The following is a 22,012-nucleotide window of genomic DNA, read 5'->3' as shown; positions in this document are numbered from 1 at the left end:
AAATTTAAAGAGGGGAGCAAAGAAAGGGTGGATTTTATTAATACCCTTTTTTAGGGAGAGAAATTGAGTTGTGAAGAATTTTCCTGTTGCTGAATTTTCAAGCGTTTTTTTTTCTTTAATTTTAAATAACGTTTTTGCTGAAAAGTTTCAAGTAGGCGCGAGCATTAATATCAAAGATGTTTTGAATGCGTTTTGAAGTCTATAATTGCCGCACAGCGATAGCTGGGGCTATTATTGGCCTTCTTTATTTTTTTTTTCATTTCGTCAAGATTTTGGTTACAACCATATGACGTCACAATCACTTCAAATCTGCTTTTTGTTCATTCTTTCTTGCATTTTTGACTGAATTGTGTATGTGACGTCATTTTCACTCTTATTAGAGCAATTTTTTTGTTCATTCGCGTGATTAATTGTTTGGTCACACGGCTTACCTCACTCTAAAAAATGACTTCCTCATTCTGAAATTAACTTTTCGTTACTCTATTTAAAAGAGATAAGGTCAAGTGAGTGCGTGTCGCTCTAATTGAAGGTTGTTTGAGAACAGCTAATAGAAATAATATTAACTTTAATCAAAATGGTTCCTAATCAAAATGTAACATCTCAGCTTTTAATTAAATGATTTTTTTATAGCTGCGAAGCTGTGAGCTGAGTGAAGCTATATTGCGGTGCTCTTCGTTCTTTGCAATACAAACAATTTGAATTGTATTGGGGCGCTGTCTTTTTTCAAGATCTGTTCACACATTGTCTTGATTTTTGAAGTCAAATTGGAGTATTGATTTTGGTCACGCCGAAACAGGAAGTGGAGCGAAAAAGCTAGTGGTTTTGCGGCGTGAAGTTTTTTCGCTCTAATTTTAAAGTAGTGATATAATGGTGTCGGAACAAAATTTTGCTTCTCGCTATTGTTTTTTGTTCACATGGGACAATTTCAATTCAATTTTTTCGATTTTTTTTTAATTTTTCAAATGGTTTTCCTAATCCATTCATAGTCCATTCAGACCTAGTGTTTTTTAGACCAAATTTCCTCTTCTCGCTAGTGGTTTTTTGTTCAATTGTGGCATTTTGACATTGTTTTTCAGTTTTATTTTAATATTTTTGGAAAGTGTCAGACGACTAAATAGATTATGATCATATGTGACTTACCTCACTTAATAAATTAACATTTGCACTTTCAAATTTGAGTTTATTCTGAATTAGTTTAAGATCAGAGGAAATCATATCTGTAACAAAGGTCCCTAAGAACCTGAAAAGGCTTCTGCGCAACGAATTCTAATGAATAAGTTAAATTAATTTAGCGCTGAATTTTTTTACATAGCTTCTTGAGTAGCGTTAACTTATATCTGTATGTTTCTATCTCTATCATAAGGCACGGAAGTCTATTCCTTCGCACATATTCCGGCAAGCTGACGGCTATGTCTGATCTTTTCCCTTTTATATCCTTTTGATTCTGCTGCCAGCTGTTCGACGATTGGAACGGGTTTTGAGCTAATTCGGTTTTCCAGTTTTGAGCAGATTTTTAATTTACGGCGATTTTTCAAGAAGTAATTGTTTTGCATTTTTTCGAAGCACAATAGATGCATATAGCTCACCACCATGATTAATTACAATTTAATTGAGCGTTTGTTGGCATAAAGTATTCTGGATGAGAATTTTGACAAAAAATGTAACTACTTTCGCCAGTTTTTTTCAAGTTTTTATAATTAGAGAAGTTAGGGTAGCGTTTAAAGCTTGCATGGTATCGTGTCTGCACTGTGCTTTTGCGTTGTTACTTTTTTGTTTTATGTTGAATTTAATAAGTCATTCAAATTAGTTATATAATTTTTTTCATTGTTATTTGACTTAATATCGCTTCTAAATGTTTTGCTCATTTTTTATGGCAGATAGTTCTGGCGAAGATTGGAGTTTTGCTGAGAAGAAGTTTTCGAATCGTTTCAGATTTCGTCGTTTCCCTATTTTCACACGCCAAGAAGTTTGATTCTTTCTGATAACTTTGATCGCTCATCAGAACTTCTGTGCGTGATGCCATTGGTTACTCTCTCTGTATGATTTTTCCAGCCGGTGTGACTATTTTTTGGAAACTTATATGATTTACCTCTCAAGTAATTGGCATCTGTACTCTGAGGTCGACCAAATTAGAAATACCTCGAAGCTTATCGAAACTGTTGAAATCAAAGTTTTCAATTAATTATTTGGCTAATTTGTTTTGTCTTTAATCAATTCAATCTTTTTTAACTAAGGGACTGAACGGTCTATCTCGCTGCTATTTTCGGGCAATCTTTTTTTTAAATCTGAAACATGTAAATTAAACTAACCACTTGGTTAATGTTACATTTTAGAAATTTATTAATCAAACATTATTATTTTCTAATTACCAACAAACTAAGGTTCGGTTTTCTTAAAACAGTTCAATAAAAAATATGTTTGAATCCTGCAACCCTTCTGTCTATTTGAACTATTTCATGTCGTTTAAGCATTTCCGCTGTAACTTTTTGTTTAAATTTGGTCTTCGACGTTTTTTTTCTAATTTTAAGTGGAATTGTGTTCCATTTCCGAATTACGAACAATTGAACCATTCCTCCATTTTGACTTACATTTTTGTTCTAAGAAAAGGTTATGGGCTCGTTTGTTTGCAATAATTGGCACGTTTTCTAAAAATCTGAAATGTTTTTTTGAGCGATTTCTTGTTTGTTCGAGAATATTGAAAAACCTATTTAGACACCCGTGTTATTTGGAGCTCTGCTGGAAGAATTTTAGTCCAGAAGTAGATCTCATGAAGCGTCCTATTTGGTTTTCATAAAGCAAACTTTTATGCCCCAGTTTATCTGTTTGTTAATTCTGTCAACGGAGTAAGTTGGTAATTTTATAAAAAAAAATCGCACTAAAATCTAAATGAGACAAAACTAGAGATTTAAAAAGATTTATTCTTGTTTTTAACGGTACCTGATAACGAACCAAATATAGTGATCTGATTGCTGAAGCCATTTTACTAATAACCTTATTTAGTTGATTTTGGTATGTCAGTTCCCTATTAGTTATTACACCTAAATATCTACATTTTTCAGATGCTTCGAATCGGTGTCCCTTGAAATCGACCGTTTCAATGATGGGCAATTTTTCATTCCTGAACACCATTAACTCCGTTTTTCCTCATTCAAGGTTAACCTGTTTTATTTCATATTTTGATCTGTCTTGTTTAATGTATCTTCAGCTATTAGCTGCAAATTTGCTTCATTCTTTGCATGACATGCAAAGTATAAAAATTAAAGGCCCTAAGACAGTTCCCTGAGAAGCACCGTGATTTATGACAACCCAATCTGATTTTACTATCCCATTTTTTACACACTGTTTTCTATCACAAAGGGAGGAGTTTAAGAAGTTTCTTGCATTTTCTCCAATTCCATACCTTTTTGTTTTGTTCATAAAACATCTATGGGTATTGAGTTGAAAGCCTTTGCTAAGTCGAAGAAAACTCGTTTTCGTCAATGCATTGGTTTTTTTTTCAGTTAATGAAATGATAGTATCGAGACAGCACATATGCTTTTAAAATCCGAATTGATTCTTGTTAATCAGACCATTAAGAGTTAGGTGGTGAGTTAGTTGTTCAAGTATTAATCGCTCAAAAATTTTTGCTGGAGTTGGTGTGACTGATATGGGTCGATAGTTTTCTGGTTCTATTCGGTCTCCTTTCTTATAAACAGTTGTAACATGGGCTGTTTTCTAAATATAAGGAGACGTGTTTTTGTGAATACATTCATTGACGACAAATGTTAAATGAGTTCCAATAGACAGTTTACTATCTTTTAGCGCCCATGCTGGTATATAGCCCGGTCCGGGCGATTTATGCTTGGGTAGATTATCAATAACATTATACAATTCTTTTCTTGTGACTGGTCGGAAGCTAAATTCCGGTCCCTCAAATGTTAGGGAAGAATGATTTGGAGAAACGTCTTTGGCTTTGTATAATCCGAGCCTCGCAAAACAGTTAAGAATATTGGCATGCTTTCTGTCATCCTCAACAAAATGACTACCTCCCTTAATTTGTCAATTTTTTTCTATTTGACTGTTGGAGTTGATCCTGTTTTTGATTAATTTCCATTGTTCTCTTGAAGTTGGTAGCTGCTGGAAAAAGTTCTTTGTATAATCGTCTCCAGCTTTTTTCAGTTTTTTATTCTCTGAATTGCGTAAAGATTTGTAAATATTATAAATCTCTGGTTTTGGGCTTTTCTTCCACGCATTAAAAAGACGGTGTTCTTCATTTATGAGACCACGTAATTCCTTTGTCAACCATTGCTTTTGTTGTTTTTTGGTAATACTTTCTACGAACTTCAAGGGCGCATGACAACTCAGTATATTTTTTAGCAAATGTCGATAAATTTCAAAAACATATCGTTAGGCTCATTTATCTGGTACATAGGAGACCAATCTTGCAGCGCAATATGACGATTGAAATTTGATCTTTTATATTTGTTGGTATTTCGTATCAAAAACTGTCTCTTCTTGTCACTGTGATCTCCCTTTAATGATTACTGATATACTATTGGGAAGTGATCAACTCCAAGAGTCGACTCTCGAACATTGGCTTCAAAAAATTGGTTGGTCGAGATAAAACAGTGATCATTTAACGAATATTTTTCACCATTTGTCCATGTTGCCTCCGTTTCATTAACGTAACATAGCCCATTGTTTGCTGTGACAATATCGAGTGACTGTCTACCTTTTGCGCCTAACAAGTTTATATTGTAATCTCCGAATAAAATTAGATTATCTGTATACGAATACCCATTTGAGATTTCTACAGTCATTTTATCCAGAAAAAAGCTAGAAATTTTTACATTGGGGCAGTATGTTACATTAATGAGTAGTTTTTGTGTTAAAGGCTTATCATTTTCAATCCACATTTACTCAAAAAAAACTTCTCTTGTGTTCAAATCATTCTCATTTTTACTGTAAGCTGTTTGGGAGCCCAGATACCTACCCCTCCACCTATCTGTACATTAGTTAATGATGATCTTGGTTGTTGAACAAAGTGATGACTATTGCACGGATAAAACTCGGGAATGTCAGTTTCGGTAACAACTAGGAATGAAGTTTCATCAAGTTTTTTCAAGAAACGAGACAGTTGTTCATGTTTTTTACTGAGGCTTCTACAATTCATATACCAAAACTTGAGAAACTCCGAGTTTCTCCCACGCCCAGCATTGTACTTTTCAATTGTTGTTATATCCAAATTTGATGGAACTGAGTTTCTTTCAATGTCACTACATTTTTGTAGATATTTTGTTAAATATTCCGAACCATAGAAAAAAATTTTTGATCTGCACGATATCACGGCAGTTAGGTTTTTCAAGTTTACATTAATTCGAGTGACTTTCGAGAAACTCAATCTTTTCTAGAAAAAAACTTAATCAAAATTAAAACCAAGATAAAAATCCACACACATCCCGAATAAAACATTCTTAATGATTTCTAAGCGTATCAGAATTCAATACGATTGTTGAAATTATTCCATCCATCCCTCATGGGTACAAAAAGATCTTTGCGCTTTGGTGGAAGTTGTCTTAGAGACATCGTTTGTTGAACAATTGTAACCAATCGTTTTCAATTGATTTCTCAGAGTCGCTACCATTTTGAATTCCATCTAAATTAGGGTGAACACCATCATTCCTTATATCTCTGTTTTCCACGTCGTAATTCAGGACATTTACTTTACACGACTGAAATTCACCATTAAGTTGATCGGTTATATTATTGACGTCCTTGTTGTTATCATTAATTTCTTTGTTATTCACATCTCTTCCATACAGACCATTCTTTGCATTCGGTATTTTGCAAATGGCAACCTTATGTGGCTTGAATTTTGTGATACATTTGCCAACCAGGTCACCATTTTGCTCTGCTGCTTTTTTTCCGTCAGTACCCTGATCAATAGTGTTATGCCCAAGGTGAAATATAAGGCTTTCCGACTTTGTTCCTGTTGAATACGAATCAATGGTACTGTTGACGTCATGAATGGTTGCAGATGGGTAGAGTGTATAGCTCTTTCGCTACTGATATCGCTTTGTTTTACAAATTTGAACGTGTTGTCAGAAATAACTAATTTTTTTGCAAAACTAGGTGCAAATTGCAAATTTGGGGGAAAACTTTTTGCTAGCAGTCAGACGCTTAACGTTCATTGCCATCCATACCATCAATAATTTTTGTCGGCATTTTGTCATTTTGAGCTCTCAAGTGAATGATTTCCGACGTTGGCTGATCATATAATCTTTTTTCGTTGTCTAAGGCTGCTCGAAGTTTTTTTTTGTTGTTCAATTAACGCAGCTTTTTCTTTATATAATTCTACATATTTCCTGACCTCATCTATTTCACATTGTTGCAAACTACTACTAAGTGATGTTCTTTTATTTTCTCTTATTTTCAAAATTTCTTGTATCAATTTTTCTCTATTGCATTTTGCTAGTGCAGTTGTCTCCATTTTGATGTCGGATACTTTGGGTTTTTATGACAAAGTCTTAGGTAAACATAGCAAAAAAAAGATGTTGACCTGAAAAGAAAGAAAAATAAACTGGTTTGATCTCACCGGCTGACGAAAAACAATAAGTCAAGATAGCTCCAGTAACGTTTTCAGATTCCAAGTAGATTACCCAATCAATTGTCGATAAAACTGTTTTCCAAAAAAAGAATTTATCTTGCTTGATAATATGAGGATTTTTGAAGAAGTCTATACTATAGCAGTTGAGAAGAGTAAAGTTTTTCAAAACATCGCTTGTGTTTTAAGAAAAATACACGCCGCCGACCTCCAACTTCTACCGGATATATTTCAGCACTGATATATACGTTACTATTTGAACTAAAGTTCTGCTTTCAATTAAAATTTGAGGTCGCTGGTACGAAAAATTCCGTAAAATTGTGACGATTTCTGGCTTTCACCAGGACTTCGGCTTCTGCCTTTGAAAGCAGTGTTTATATTACACAGCACGATGTCACAAAAGACAATTGAAGCTATCTGAATGTTGAAAAAAAATTAGTTCACTGTTTATATTAATATAAACTAATTATAAACTTAGTATTGAAGTCCCGATTGACTTTGTTTTAAAACTATTCTTCGACGAATCCTTGCTGTTTCAAGTCGTTTTTCGAGAGATTGTTTTGATTTTTTCGCGAAAGGCACTTCTAAATTATTGGCTTCTGTCCTGCAGTACAACTCTATAAACGTAAGGTGATATTGAATCATTAAATGCTGCTTTGACCCGGAAGAAATCGTTCCTTTCTTGCTCCGTTCATGTTCGTTTGTGGAGAAATTTAGCGCTTTGGAATTCAAGCTAAACAGAAATGAGGAACTCTTGTTTAAGAAAAGTTCTTGATTTTAAATATTTCTGGCTAGTCATAAAATCTAACGACTCCGAGTATATTGAATTTACCATTTACGACTGGACAAATAGTGTCTTCAATTTGAAGTTAATTTTGTGGTCATGCGGAATATTAAGATTTTTTTGATATAATTGAGTGAACAATTTTGTTTCCAATGGTTTCCAAGTACTATATTGCCGTTGCTCACTATAGTCCAGAAATAACTGTTTTGGGCATCAAATCTTTTACCATTTGAACTGAGATTCTGGTTTAGTCATTTTAGTCGTGGACATTTCGTAAAATTACTACCTTATTGGGCAAATTGTGCGATGCTTTGCACAGCACAAATTTGATCTAATTATGGAAGGTATCTAGTTATCGGTTTATTATGTAGCACTTGTGATGTTGGTTCGAAATCTGGATTTTTCGGCGTCATGAAAACATCGTTCCAAATAATGTTGTTTTCAAATTGTGATTCCTTAAGAATTGCTTGTCATTTTTGTTTCCAGACAAAGTCTTGTTTCAATTATTTGCTTTTGTTGGCTGACTTCATAAACACTTTGAATGACTAACACTGTTTCGGCCCCTAAGAAACCGTCCTTGCATACAAGTTAATCATTGTGATTTTTGTGGAAAATTTCTGCTGTGATTCAATCGACTGTACTGTTTCCAATAGTGTATTTAATTTCCTCCAATAAACACCTTTTGAGGCTCGAGATGAACATATGTTCTCTCCGTAATGATATGTGAATAAAGTCTGCCTATTGTAGAGCTCTAAGTTTAAGCAAAGATTTGCTATTTTGAGAGAGTTTATTAATTAGTAGTAATATGTGAGCAGATCAGGGGGGGGGGGTAAAAGGAAGTACCTATGTATTAACATTAGGTATAGCCCAATTTCCCTCAAATCCCAAAGAAGTACCTCACAGCTTGATACCCACGCTGTTCACACGAGGGGGATTAGCAAGTTAATCCCTTAATATTAAATTAGGCCATTTACTCATTCCCATATTGCACTTTAATAATGTAAATTTCTAAAGACGTACCTCACAGCATGATACCCACGCTGTTCACACGAAGGGGATTAGCAAGATAGTGCCTTAACAGCAAATCAGTCAGGTCATTGACCCCCTACCATATTACAGTTTACTAATGTAAATTTTCAAAAGTGTACCTCACAGCATGTCACCCAAGCTGTTCACACGAAGGGGATTAGCAAGATAGTGATTTCACAACAAATTAATAAGGTCATCGACCCTCTACAAAATAACACTTTAATAACGTAAATTTCCAAAGATGTACCTCCTCACAGCATGATACCCACGCTGTTCACACGAGGGGGATTAGCAAGTTAATCCCTTAATATTAAATTAGGCCATTTACTCATTCCCATATTGCACTTTAATAATGTAAATTTCTAAAGACGTACCTCACAGCATGATACCCACGCTGTTCACACGAAGGGGATTAGCAAGATAGTGCCTTAACAGCAAATCAGTCAAGTCATTGACCCCCTACCATATTACAGTTTACTAATGTAAATTTTCAAAAGTGTACCTCACAGCATGTCACCCAAGCTGTTCACACGAAGGGGATTAGCAAGATAGTGATTTCACAACAAATTAATAAGGTCATCGACCCTCTACAAAATAACACTTTAATAACGTAAATTTCCAAAGATGTACCTCCTCACAGCATGATAACCAAGCTGTTCACACGAAGGGGATTAGCAAGATAATCCTTCAATAATAATTTAGGATGACTCATTTACAGTTACATACGACTTTTCAAAAATGTACCTCACAGCATGACACCAAGCTGTTCACACAAAGGGGGATTAGCTAGGTAATGTTTTAATGTTAAAATAGATAGGATGACTCATTTACACTTATGTACAGCTTACGTGATTTTCAAAAATGTACCTCACAGTAAGATACCCAAGCTCTTCAAATTAAAGGGATTAGCAAGATAGTGTCTTAACAACAAACTAATAAGGTCATTTACCCACCCATTCGCATATTAACAAAAAAGTACAATTTTTTATTTTTGATTTTTAGATTTTTGTACAATTTTAATCAATTTTATGTTTGAAATAGTGTTTCACTGTGTCGTTTTAAACTGAAGTTCCAATTTTCCGATTTCAGAAAAAGTTGTATTATTGTTTTGAAAATGTCTTTCTTATTTTTTTATTTTTAACCAATCACATAATCTGTCAGATCTGATTTTGGAATGTTGATGCTGAAAAACATTTACGATTCATTTTGTCTTTTGTCTTGGATGAACATCAGTAGCCTAAAAAAAAATGCAAAATACTCCAATTCTTCCTTTACTTCCTTCAACATCTTTTCTTTCCACTTTTCATTCAGATTTAGATTACGCTCCTATCACGGAAGCATCAATATTTAAAACGGTAGTAACCGATAACAATTTGGAATTATCTTTTGAGGTGGATTGCACTAGAGTAACAATTAAAACTCAGACAACTAGCTTGACACTTCCGAAGGATTTGTGGAGAACTTTAGAGGCAGCTAGACATCATAACCTCCACCTAGCCGAAGAAAAAGTCAACAATTCATTGCTTTCTCTCCAAACTTATTTTCAAACCATTGAAAGAATTCCAAAAGAACAAGGGTTTCACCCGTTGAAAGACAGCAAAGGAATTATGTTCCCGTACTCTCGTGACATAAATCACTACGGTGTTTGGTGGGTAGAAGACATGTTCTCCAAGCATGCTGACTCATTTTCTAAAAAACCAGAAGCCTTCAATCTGCCCGATTTCAAAGACCTTATTCTTCCTCCGATCCAGGAAACTGACAATGAAGAGACTCAATCATCTCATCAAAATATTCCTTTCTCGAACTATAAGTGTTCTCCAATAGAATAGAGAGATAACTCGCTTTTGTTCGATGCTAAATTCACCCTCACGTGACTAAATATAGAAAACTCATCTTTGGCATCACGTGATGTTACTAAAAATAGAAGTGACATAACTATTACGTCATGATGCACGCTCTATTTTCATTGGTTACGAATTATTTTATAACATCTCATTGGATACGAAGTTTATTTTTCGCAACTGTTCTCGTTCTTACTTAAATTTCATTGGTTCAAGATATCCAGCCCTTTCTTAAAGACAATTCATTCATTTGTTTCTTTGCGATTTCAATATTCAGTTACCCTTGTAGACCCAAATTTTCTGCTTTAAAAACTTTAAATAATTCACATTCTCATTTCACAGATGGATCAAAGCTCTGTCTCTCCTAACTCCAAAAAACCATTCTCCTTTCCCATCCGTAAACGAGATTACAAAGGAAAACCAGTTGTTCCCTCACCACAATTGGAATACCACAATGAGAGCATGTTTTCTCTATTTAAAGACAACAACGATAAAAAAGACAACACCGACTCAAAACCAAATGAGGAGCACGATGGAAGAAACAACTGTTGGTCCTTTCAAGAATACGGGAACCGGAAGTTTCAAATCAGCATCCCAGAGGAAACAATCAACACAAACTCTAACTGGACTCACTTGAAAGTATTTCGCGAAAATGTGGAAAGTGAATATGTTCTGCATCAATTTCTGATGCTATCGGCCAGAGAATTGAAGCTTGTTATTGAAAAGATACCTGAGATGATAAAAGAAGCACTACTGTTCGAACCTACTGTAGGTACTGCGAAGCTGGTGATTGACGAAACTGTGTTCCAACCAACTGATGTTGAGGAAAAAGCAAAATTTGATGTGTTCTGGGAGGTGAGTGAGACTGCTCGACGGAAGGTGTGTGTGACTAGAATATTTTTCCAAGATGATCCGAATCGATGTTATTTCACAATCAAGCTGTTCACACGAGGGACTGAAAAGGACAGTTTTAGAAGGAAATGCTTTCTTTCGGTCAGAATTGGCGAGATGGAGAAACTACACAGAATGAGCGATGAAATTATTTCAGTGCTGAACAAAGTCAAAAACCAAAAAAGATCGCAAAGTGCATAAAAGTTATTGAAAATTTTTATATTGTATGTTGTGATGTTTGTCTTTAATCACTTTTTAAAATTTAATGTTCCAGTACAGTTGCTTGATATGAACATTGAGGAAATTGTAGCGTTAGAGAAAGAAATCAGTAAACTTTTTGTTGGAAATACAAAACGCAAAAATTATTTTTTGGCTGTCTGTCGAAGCTTGAACAAAAATTTAGATCTGGATAAAATCAACAGAGAAGCTCCGTTTGGGGGACTAATAGGAGTTGGTGACTCAAAGTTAGAAAAACTTCTCAATTGGTCAAAAATTTTTCGATTACATGCTACATTTCATGATGCCGCAGGATACCTGAAAACAAATCTAAATATTGGTCCTGGATATTGTTACATGGTTCCATTTTTTAATTCTATATTGAATTTTTGTTTCTTGGGACATATAACAGGTCTTGCATATTGTTGTTTTTTGAAAATGTCACCACGATTCCAATTTATCAAAGTGTGAATCATTATTTCCTAAAGACGAACAAAAATCAGTTGCTCTCTAATGACAGATCATCTCAATCACGCATCTGACTTTATTTTTGATAATAACAATCAAGAAAGACCTCCTTGGAAAATCTGTGGTCGCACTTGCTCTCGAACAGCTTTTTTGTCAATATTTCAGTGCTTAGTTGTATTAGTACTGCTTCTGTTTTCAATTATTAATCTTATTTTTGCTAGAACTTGTGACGAGCGAACAGTTTGGATTGCTATTCTTTCAAGTGCCGTTGGTTATATACTTCCTAATCCCAGAACATAAAATGAACAAAATCATTTCAACAAACGAACGAATTTTGATGTATCTTGTTGGTCCTTCCGGATCTGGAAAAACTGTTTTTATCAATGATATGCTACGAATGAAAACTTTTCAACCATCATTTGATCGAATTTTATACTTTTATAAGCACTTTCAGCCAATTTACGACACAATGATGCAATCAATTGCAGATATAGAATTCATTCAGGGAGTTGACTTTGATTTAATCGATAACTTACCCGCTGACGGTACTAAATATTTACTTATATTCGATGATTCATTGGACATTCTTTCCTAGTCGGAAAAATTCAACGGAATTGCGACAGCCGGTAGACATCGAAACCTAAATTGTGTATATATCAAGCATAATCTCTTCCACAAAAACAAAACTGGACGTGATGCCGAGCTGCAGACTACTCACATTGTTTTGTTCAAATCACCGAGAGATGTGCAGCAGATTGATATCTTGGGAAGACAGCTAGGTCTCGGAAGACAACTAAAAGATTGGTATGATGATGCAACAGAAGAACCATATGGTCATCTTATGATTGATTTGAGACCATCTACACCTGATTTGTTGAGATACTGTTCAAATGTAACATCATTTCCCTCAGAATTCTTTGTACCGAACAGTCGTGCTCGTATTACTGATATTAATGATAAACGCACAGAACTATTATACTCTGAAGCTCTTTCGGAATCTCAGCAAGAAATTTCAACCAGCTTTCCTTCTAAATTGTCCTAAAGAGTTCATCAGATTTCTCTGTGAGTGTATTGTAAACTTGATTGAAGGAAACCTCACAGGAGTAAGAAAAAATCAGTTTGTTCGCTTCCAAAAACAACTTAGAAAGCTCACGTCAAAATCAACAACCCTCAATTCCAGAAGACTTATTTTGGGCTCGAAAGCTGGAATAAAAATATTAGGGTACATATATCAACCTTGTATGAACAAATTTTCAACTTTCTTCAATGAGTGAGGTCAAAAAGTTTGTTCTTGTTCCAAAAGAACTGTGGGAGACCAGAAAAAGGAAATTACCGGAACCCTCCTGCGAGATCTATAAAAAGGAAGAAACTGTTTTCCCAGTTATCAAAAAAGTGAAAGAAGAAGTTAGTTCCGAAAAAACCGAGCGTCCACCTAAAGAACTTAAGACAGACCTGGAATTTCACTATAAGAACTATCCTGAGACATTGAAAACTTTGAAAGAGATTTACGAAAACAAACGGTTAAAAATTTCACTTTCCAATACAATTATTGTTGACAACGTTGACACAGGAGTTGATATAAAAACATTCCTTCATTCAATTAAATTGAAGAACGCTCCAGTTGATCCAAACTATTTCCTTATTCTTAAAGTTCTAAATCTGAGACCACATCTGGTTAAAAACAACATTTTGAGGACACAGTATGGCTCAGACTGGTTCAATTACAGTTTCAGATAGAATCAAATTGCAGAAGTTGTATAAAGGGAAGGGACCAACAGCTTTCGGTTCTATCAATAACCTAACAAAATCAAGTGGAATCAGTCGCGAGAGAGTTACCGATTTTTTACAGTCAAAAGACTCTTATACGAAGTACAAAGGAATCAGACGAAAATTTCCCCGGCTAAATGCGCATGCTCGCTATATTGATGAGATTTGGTGCTTGGATCTTGCACAAATGGATAAACTATCACAATGGAACCGAGGTATCAACTTTTTACTCGTTACTGTCGATGTTTTTTCTCGATTCTTGCGAGTAGAAGCATTACGAAGCAAAAGACCAGAGGGTGTGAAAGCAGCTTTTATCAAAATGTGTTCGAAAAAGAACGAACTCAATTTCCCAAAAAAGTTATGGCTAGATCAAGGAAAAGAGTTTTTTGGAGATATGGCCAATTTCTGCGAGGATGTGGGAGTCAAATATTATCACACTTATAGTGAAACAAAAGTAGCTTTTGGCGAGAGAGCTATACGAACCCTGAAAAACTTAATTTACCGCTACCTGGAGGAAAAGGACACATTATCTTACATCAGAGACCTGCAAATGTTTGTTGACATCATCAACTCTAGAATAAATCGAAGTATTGGTTTGGCACCCAAAAATGTAGTCAATGCTGACTTTTTGACTGTCATGTACAAGCGGATGAAACTACGAAAAAACAAGAAGCCTAATTTTAAAGTAGGTGATAAAGTTCGGTTGGTATTAGTAGGGCACAATTTTCAAAAAGGATATAAGCCTCACTATACACATGAAATTTTCCTAATTCGAAAAATAAACACTTTGGCTCCTTTCCCGACTTACTTTGTTGTTGATCAGAAAGGAGAAAACATTGATGGAATCTTTTACGAGCAAGAATTGTCAAAAGTTAAATAATCATTTTTCAATTAGTCGCGCTAGAAAATGGACGGTTACAATCTGCCTTATTTTAAAGGAGTCCCTCGTCAGAGAGGGCGTGGCTTTGGAGCATTGGCTAGAACAGTCGCTAGAACAACTCTCCCAATTCTCAAGAAATACGTTTTACCTGCAGCAAAAAAAATTGGACGAGATGTAATCGAGTCAGCCATTCCCGAAATTGGAGGTGTTTTATCAGGACAGACTTCAATTAAAAAAGCAGTAAAGAAGACTGCGAAATCAACAATACGAAAACAGGTTGGTGGTGGTATGAAAAAGAGGAAAAACACGAGACAAAGTATCGTTCGGCAAAAAATTCGGAAAGACTTTCTGAAGAACCTTGACTAATCATTTTCCCAAACAAACGTCACAGAGTACAGTCAAACATCATGAATTCGTTTTATCTTGAATTAGTATCCAACGCTTCTTCTCAAGTTTATCCTCAAAATACAATGGCTTCATTCACTAATTTTCTTCCCGACAAAATTGAACTGGATGGATCTTGGGAAGTAGCTTTAGTCGAAGTATCATATCCCGGTATATGTTATAACGTTGAAGGAGGATTGATGACCTTTCACTACGATGAGAAATTTAAGCATGTCTTTGCCATTCCACCAGCAGTTTTTAACTCTATGGATGAATTTGTAAAGAGTCTTACAGATATTCCCAAAAAAGCACGACATCCCAAAAACTTAGATCCTCAATTTTCCATCAACATCGACAAAAAAAGTCGAAGACTAACTTTTTGCAATAGAGAATCTCAAAATGTATCATTCAGCAAAAGTTTGGCTGCTAACTTGGGCGTTGAAGCTGACAAACCTGTTATGCCTTATTCGAAAAGATCATACAACACTAAATCCTGGGCAACGGCAGATCTCCCTTTTGATATTACTGGAACACATACAGTTTTACTCTACTTGGATATAGTTGAACCCAATTCAGTCGGTGATGTGAAATGTCCTCTTCTACGCTCCTTTCCATTCAAACACCGAGAGTTCCACAATGATGAGATTTTTAAGAGATCGCAGGTTCTGAGTTATCGCAGTTTCGAACACTTGAGATTCCATAAAGTAATCAAATCGAACTTCCACAGTATCCATGTAGAGTTAAGAAACGCTGCTGGACAGCTTGTTCCCTTCTTCCCTATTGGTCAAGTTCAACTTACTTTATTATTTCAGAAAAAAACTTGATCATTTCCTCAATTATCATTATAAAAAACGGTCGGCTAAAATGAATTCCTTGTCTCACTCTATGCTCGACTTTTTTGGGAAAGTTCCAATTTTAGATCCAATTCTTTGGTCCAATGAACAACAAATATTTCCAACAAATTCCTTAAACGAATCAACAATCGAATTTCAATTGGAAACTGATCGTAATATTTTCACTGACTTGCGATCTACTCGATTATTCATCAGAGGAAGGGTTATTAAAGGCGATCGAACACGTTTGGATAATGCCGAAGAAACATTATTGGTAAACAATGCTCTTCATTCACTTTTCTCTAATTGCGAAGTCTATCTAAACAATGAACAAGTTCACAGTGCCAATTCTCTTTATGCTCACCAAGCTTTTGTCTCTGCTGAATTTTCAGGAACAAAAGGTACCAAGGAGAGCTTATCCCAATGCCAAGGATATCGATACGAGATTGAACCGAACGATTTTACAAAAAGAGCCTTTACAGATACTGTTTTTCAAAAAGATAAAGATGAATTTACTTTTTACGGTCCGTTGGCAATAGGTCTATTTGCTTGTGAAACTTTACTTCTCCCAAATGTCAACCTCAGACTGAAATTGATCCGATCATCTCCAGCGTTCTATATGATCGATACTGGTGGGCTGAACTCTGAGGCTATAATTTTGGAAGCTTGCCTTTTTACTAGACAGGTAGCGATCTCAGATAACTGGATGAGAAGTTTCAAAAGCAGACTGCTTCGAGAACCTGCCATATTTTACTATAATGAAGAACTTCCAAAGACGTTTATTATTCCCGCTGGACAGAACCAGTTTATACAAGAAAATATATTTTCAAACAAACCAATTCGAATGATTGATATTGCTATGAATCTGAATAATGAGTTCAGTGGAACATACAACACGAATCCGTTCCATTTTCGTAAATTTGGTCTTCGACAAGTTAAAATTGTGCGTGGGAATCAAACTATTGTAAACTTGAAAACAGAAAATCACGTGAGAGCTTATGCTGAAACAATGAAAGCACTCAAATTTGATGATGACGGTCCTAACATTCAATACAAGGATTTTGAAAATCATTTTCATTTATTTTTCGATCTCACTTCAACACAGGAGGCCAATGTCGAAATGCATTTTCCTGATGTAGTTGGAGCAGGAATTCGTTTGGAGCTCTACTTTGCTAACAATTTGACCAATACTGTAGAATTATTTGTTAGTGGTGAACGTATAAGCTCAATTGCAATTGATAAGGAGGGATCAGTCACCAAAAATGGATAATCAACAACTCTTAAATGTTGTCAACAGGTTCCCACACCTAAAGTTCAAATATCTCGGTTCCTTCCCTGCAGATCTTCGACCGAAAAATTTACCTACAAACACGTTTTGTATAATCAACACAGATCCATCTACTCAACCGGGCTCCCACTGGATTTTGCTTGCAAATAAAAATGGAAAGTTGTTCTACGGTGATTCGATGGGAGAAGTTTTGGAAAAATATGGCATCAGGACAAGAGCAAACTTTGGTTCATTAGTACAGGAGAAACTCCAAGATTCAGAATTGTGTGGTTTATATGCTATTTATTTTGCACATGTGCTATTTTCTAAAGTTTCGTCTAAATATTTAAATGATTTTCATATATTGACGTTCTTTGCTGATGTTTTGTAAGTTTTGAAAACCAAAATTTGAAGTGTTTAAACAATAATTCGTAAAATGCTGCAAATGGTTTTCAAAACTTTAAAAGTTTGTAAATTTTGTATTTAATTATTTGTATTTGTAATTGTATCTAATTCATTTATTTCAAAAAAAAGGTCTTTTGTTAAAGAGATTTTGGTAGGAAAACTGTGAATTAAAGTAAAGAGGCGATTTAAATATAAGATTAATGAAAACGAGCTATAAATCTAAAGGAGTAGTGTGAATACCATCTTCACAGACTTTACGCTTGGGATAAAAATATGAAAGTCCCACTTTCTTTAGTTCATAGGTACAAACTTTCTTGTTGTCAACAACTCTGAAGCCACGATTTGTTGAATAAACTCGCTCCTCATCGAACAGAACTTTTCTATACTTGTTTAGGGGCTCCTCAATGTTGCTCTTGTTGAGTCCTTTACTTGATAGTTTAACTGTGTCTGTTTCCTCATCGTAACAGCAGTATGTCTTTGAACAAAGAGCAATCATTTCAGAGCATCTAAATTCTTCCTTAAAAAGTCCAGGAGTTCTCTTGTCAAAGGCAGCATGTTTTTTGCAACATTCTCGTGGGAAGAAATTGCTGCTGGAGTTTGCTGCAAAGTTATCATTGCAGTCGCTCTGTCTCATCCAGTACCACACTGATTGCATTTCTGGTCGAATGATGTCGTCAATTTTTTCCTCGCTAAGGGCCATGTAGAGACTGTCGGTATCCATTTCAATGAGTTCGTACTTGTTCTTATCACAGAAAGGGGTGAAGAAGTTGTATTTAAGTTGTAGCATGGTGAGTTTGGCGTACTGGAGGATGAAGAAGCCTACAATTATTGGTTCTTTATGATCGATACGCGACTTGCTCATTTCTATCTCATATATCTGCTCTGGTAGCTCATTCATAGTCTTGAAAAACCTATTGTTAATAAATTTGTCCACCTGTGATCCTTTCACGTACTTGGTATTCGTATGTCGACTACGGTCCATGATCTGATATCCATACGAACTGTTTCCAATCAGCTTCATTGTCTCCGCAACGACTGTTGACTCCCTATTCTGGTCTCCTTCGCGGCGGGCATCGACAACATTCTGAACAAATGTCTCAAAGCAGCGTCGGGGAGTGTATTGAAGAAACCAAAAGACGTCTTTTAGGATCACACCTTTTTCTAGATAAAATAACAAAAGTGGTGTAATAACTGGTCCTCGTTCAAGCTTGAAACTGGAAATGAGCATTTTTCTGGGTCTGGATAGTAATTTGTTGCGTTCTGCAAACTCTTTCATATGGTCCCCAATATCATCTCGTCCCACTTCACAATTCTTGAAAATTGGAGGAAAGTCTTCAAAGTAAGGATACATTTCCTCTGGAACTTGAAGACTACAATCGACGACACCAAACAGTTCTCCACGTTTAATTTTCTCAATGAGCGAGTGCTTGTTCATCGCTGGTTGGAAGGGATAATTTGACTTGAGAAAGTCTTTAACCCCATTTGTGTTTTCGCTCCTCCACTTCTTCCATTGACACTCCCAGATCTCTTCAACATTCAACCCCAATCCCTTCAGGTACTCTCTTCTATCATTGTCACGTTCTCTCCGCTTCAAGCCGCTTTCAATGTCCTCGAAGAGAAGTGGTTTTTCCTCTTGACACGGACAAAAATGAAAGAAGCAACCCATCGCTTCAAAGACCGTGTTGCAATGGTTACAAAACCCATCAACTAAATAAGGACCGAGCTTCTTTTGTTTCTTGTGTGTGAACTGGGTTTGTATTTTACAATTGGGGTGAACCTGTTGGAAGTAGTCCATGACCTGCTGTTCAAAGTAGCTTCTCCAGTTCCTGTTTGGATGAAATTTTGCAGTCTCTTCATTGTACTCCCATTTTGTATAGGGTCCTGTTGGCATCTCTTTTGTCATGGAAAAAGGGTACAACTGACTGGCATCTATTCCGACAATTGACTTGCAAACGTTTTCTGACTCTCGTATTTTTGTTTCACCAACTTTTGCATACCTTGTAAAGATAATTGAGGGTCCCCCAGTCAACCATTTCCGAATGTAATTATCATATTCTTTATCTTTCTCACAAAACGGAAAGAAAGCTGCATCTGTTGACGAATGAAGGAACCTGTTTGCCAAGTTGGGAAGAGTGTAGCCCAATTTTAACATGTCTACTTGTCTGGAGTGGTAAAAACTGATCATTTTGTCCATAGCTTCAAGTGTAGGTTCGACATCTTTGTTATTGTACCACATGAGGAAGTCGCGAAACGTCTGCATTCCTTCTCTTTTCCAAATATTTTGGAGCTCCAAGTAATTTTCTTCAGCATTTTGTGGAACTTTCTTCAGTCTCAACTTCTTCAAAATTGCCTCCTCTTGCATTCCACCGTTCTTCAATTGCACGAACTTATCGTAATCGACCGAAAGAACGTTGTGGTTCTTCAACTTGCTCCAAAAGCTGTCGATTGGTGGCAATTGGGATACATTCAACTTCTCAATACTGTCGAACCATTCATAGGGGAAGAAACCTTTTTCTTCACTCGCTCCATAGGCTTTTAGGAAGTTATCCAGGGTTGTAGCTCCTCCCAGGAAGTTTAAAATGTCCAGAAACTGTAGACCAAGAAAATTCATGCCAATATATTTATTCCCCATTCGAATCACTTTGGGAACAACGTTTCTTTCTATTAGGAGATGATGCAGAAGATACTCTTTGATTAAGTTCAAATCGTACCTCGAACTGTTGAACCCAAACACAGGAATGGTGCTGTAATAGTTCTCAAAATCTTGTCTCAAATTTGATAACATCTTGAGCTCACATCTCAGTCTCTGTATTTCAAGGTCTTCCTCTTCCTCTCCGTCAGGTTCCGCCTCGTTGTCCAATAAGTCTTCCGCTCCGGTAGGTACCTTCTTGTCTTTCACTGGAACTAATTGTCGTACTGCCCAATATTTTTCTTCCAATTCTAGCACGAAATCATGGAGTTTTTCCCTCATTAGAAGCATGCTTTTCTCTGCTATATTAGTCAAGCTGGATACAAAATCACGGATTAGTTGAGGCGGATCTTCGTTGCAAATAAAAATTGGTGCGGAGATTAGATTCGAGGATATTGACACACTAATGGGGACATGTTTTCCTATCCAAGAAGTCAATTCTGTGTTTCTGAGTGTATTGTCGGGGACTGTTATTGACTCGAAATCGAATACGATAAGGTTAGAAAACAATCTCAGCTCCTGTGGTACATTAATGTTTACATCTTCCAGACGTTCAAAAATAGTTTCAGATAACTGATAGGCTCCTGTTGGATATTTGTGTTGCGTGTTTTCGGAGCAGTTTTGCATGTGCCGCAATAGGTTGAAGGATCTGTCGAAAAACTGATCGCATACGTAGCATCGGAACTTTTTGAGGAATTTGTTGATGTCTGCTGTCCAACAAATGTGATTTTCATATCTCAGTAATGAAGTTGTCTTTGAACGTTTCATCGAGGAGCGGCGAGTAAGTTCAGCAAACATATCCGATTGTTCGTCAAAAATTATGGAGTAAACTTGAATATTTCTGTCAACTAGAGCCTCAAGAACAGGAATATCGTCTTCATGTATTCCTGGAAAGGTTTCGTCATCTCTCCTTGTCGCTGAGAGGAAATTCTGCATCAATTTCATTGTATTTTGTTGTAGCTCATTGCTGCCATGTAATTCATAGGCCAGTGCACGGAACATACACAAATTGTCCTGGTAAGGTTTGTTTTCGCAATCCGAAACAAAACACTTAACAAGCTTGTTCTTGAGCAGAACAGACGGAATGTTTTGAGCGATACAGCCTAGAGGAACGCCACTGAGGAGAAATACAAAGAAAGTGACATTTGTAACGCAATAAAACTTCCATTTTGTGTCTGGACGTTGATTGATTAGATTTGGTAAAATTTCATCTTCTCTCAGCTTTGATTTAATATAATTGAGATCTGAGTCATCAGCGAGAACCATAGGATTTAGGAATACGGGGTTGTTATCTGCTGCGTAGTAGTAGCGAAACTCTTCAGGATTTTGCACACTTTGCAGCACGAATCCAAAGGAAATATTGATTTTAGCTGAACTGGGTAACTCGTTGTAAACACAATCCAACTTGTCGATCAATGTTTCATGGTTGATCTCCATTATTTTGAAGTTGTGAACTTTCTTCCTGGACAATTCGAGAACCGAGTCACGCAAAAAATGTTGAACGGTTTGAAGTTCACTATAAAGAGCTGGAGAGTCTCCATAGATAGATAAGTCAACATCATAAGCCACTGGAACAGAATGCTGGTAATTGTTTCGTTTATGATGAAGAAGTTGATAATATGTGGAGAACGTTGAATTGCAGCTGCTGCATGAAAACTTCTTCTTTTGAATAAGAGATGGAGCATGTTTAGAAGCAATGTGACGCTGCAGCTTCTGGTCGTCTGGAAATGACTGGGAGCATTGTTGACATCTTTTTGCGTGAAGCTTCTGATGTCTGCTCATATTGGATTTCATAATAAGCTTACTGCATGAAGAACACTGTTCTTTTGGGTTAGAATTTCTGGGCATTTTCGCTGAAAATAAAAAATAATGTTGGATTGGAAGTGAGAAAGGAGGAGTAAAAACAATTGTTAAAATGAAAGTTGCGATGGAATAAAATATTTTTCAGAAGTTTTAATGATTTTTGTACTCAACT

The 22,012-nt window shown here is 35.9% G+C and overlaps 2 protein-coding genes across 2 annotated transcripts in view; one reads left to right on the top strand and one right to left on the bottom strand.

Moving 5' to 3' along the window:
- Positions 1 to 22,012, top strand: part of LOC142336187 (CCR4-NOT transcription complex subunit 9-like) — a 420,288-nt gene that overhangs the window by 328,205 nt on the left and 70,071 nt on the right. The gene's annotated exons all lie outside the window — the stretch shown is intronic.
- LOC142336629 (uncharacterized) lies at positions 17,560 to 20,982 on the bottom strand. The gene has a single exon (XM_075385538.1). It carries the CDS (start codon positions 20,980 to 20,982, stop codon positions 17,560 to 17,562), a length of 3,423 nt encoding a protein of 1,140 aa, XP_075241653.1.

This window comes from Convolutriloba macropyga, chromosome 3, assembly GCF_964194025.1.
Source record: "Convolutriloba macropyga chromosome 3, txConMacr16.3, whole genome shotgun sequence".
Classification (NCBI taxonomy): Eukaryota; Metazoa; Xenacoelomorpha; order Acoela; family Convolutidae; genus Convolutriloba; species Convolutriloba macropyga.
This window is presented reverse-complemented; position numbering and strand designations above follow the sequence as displayed.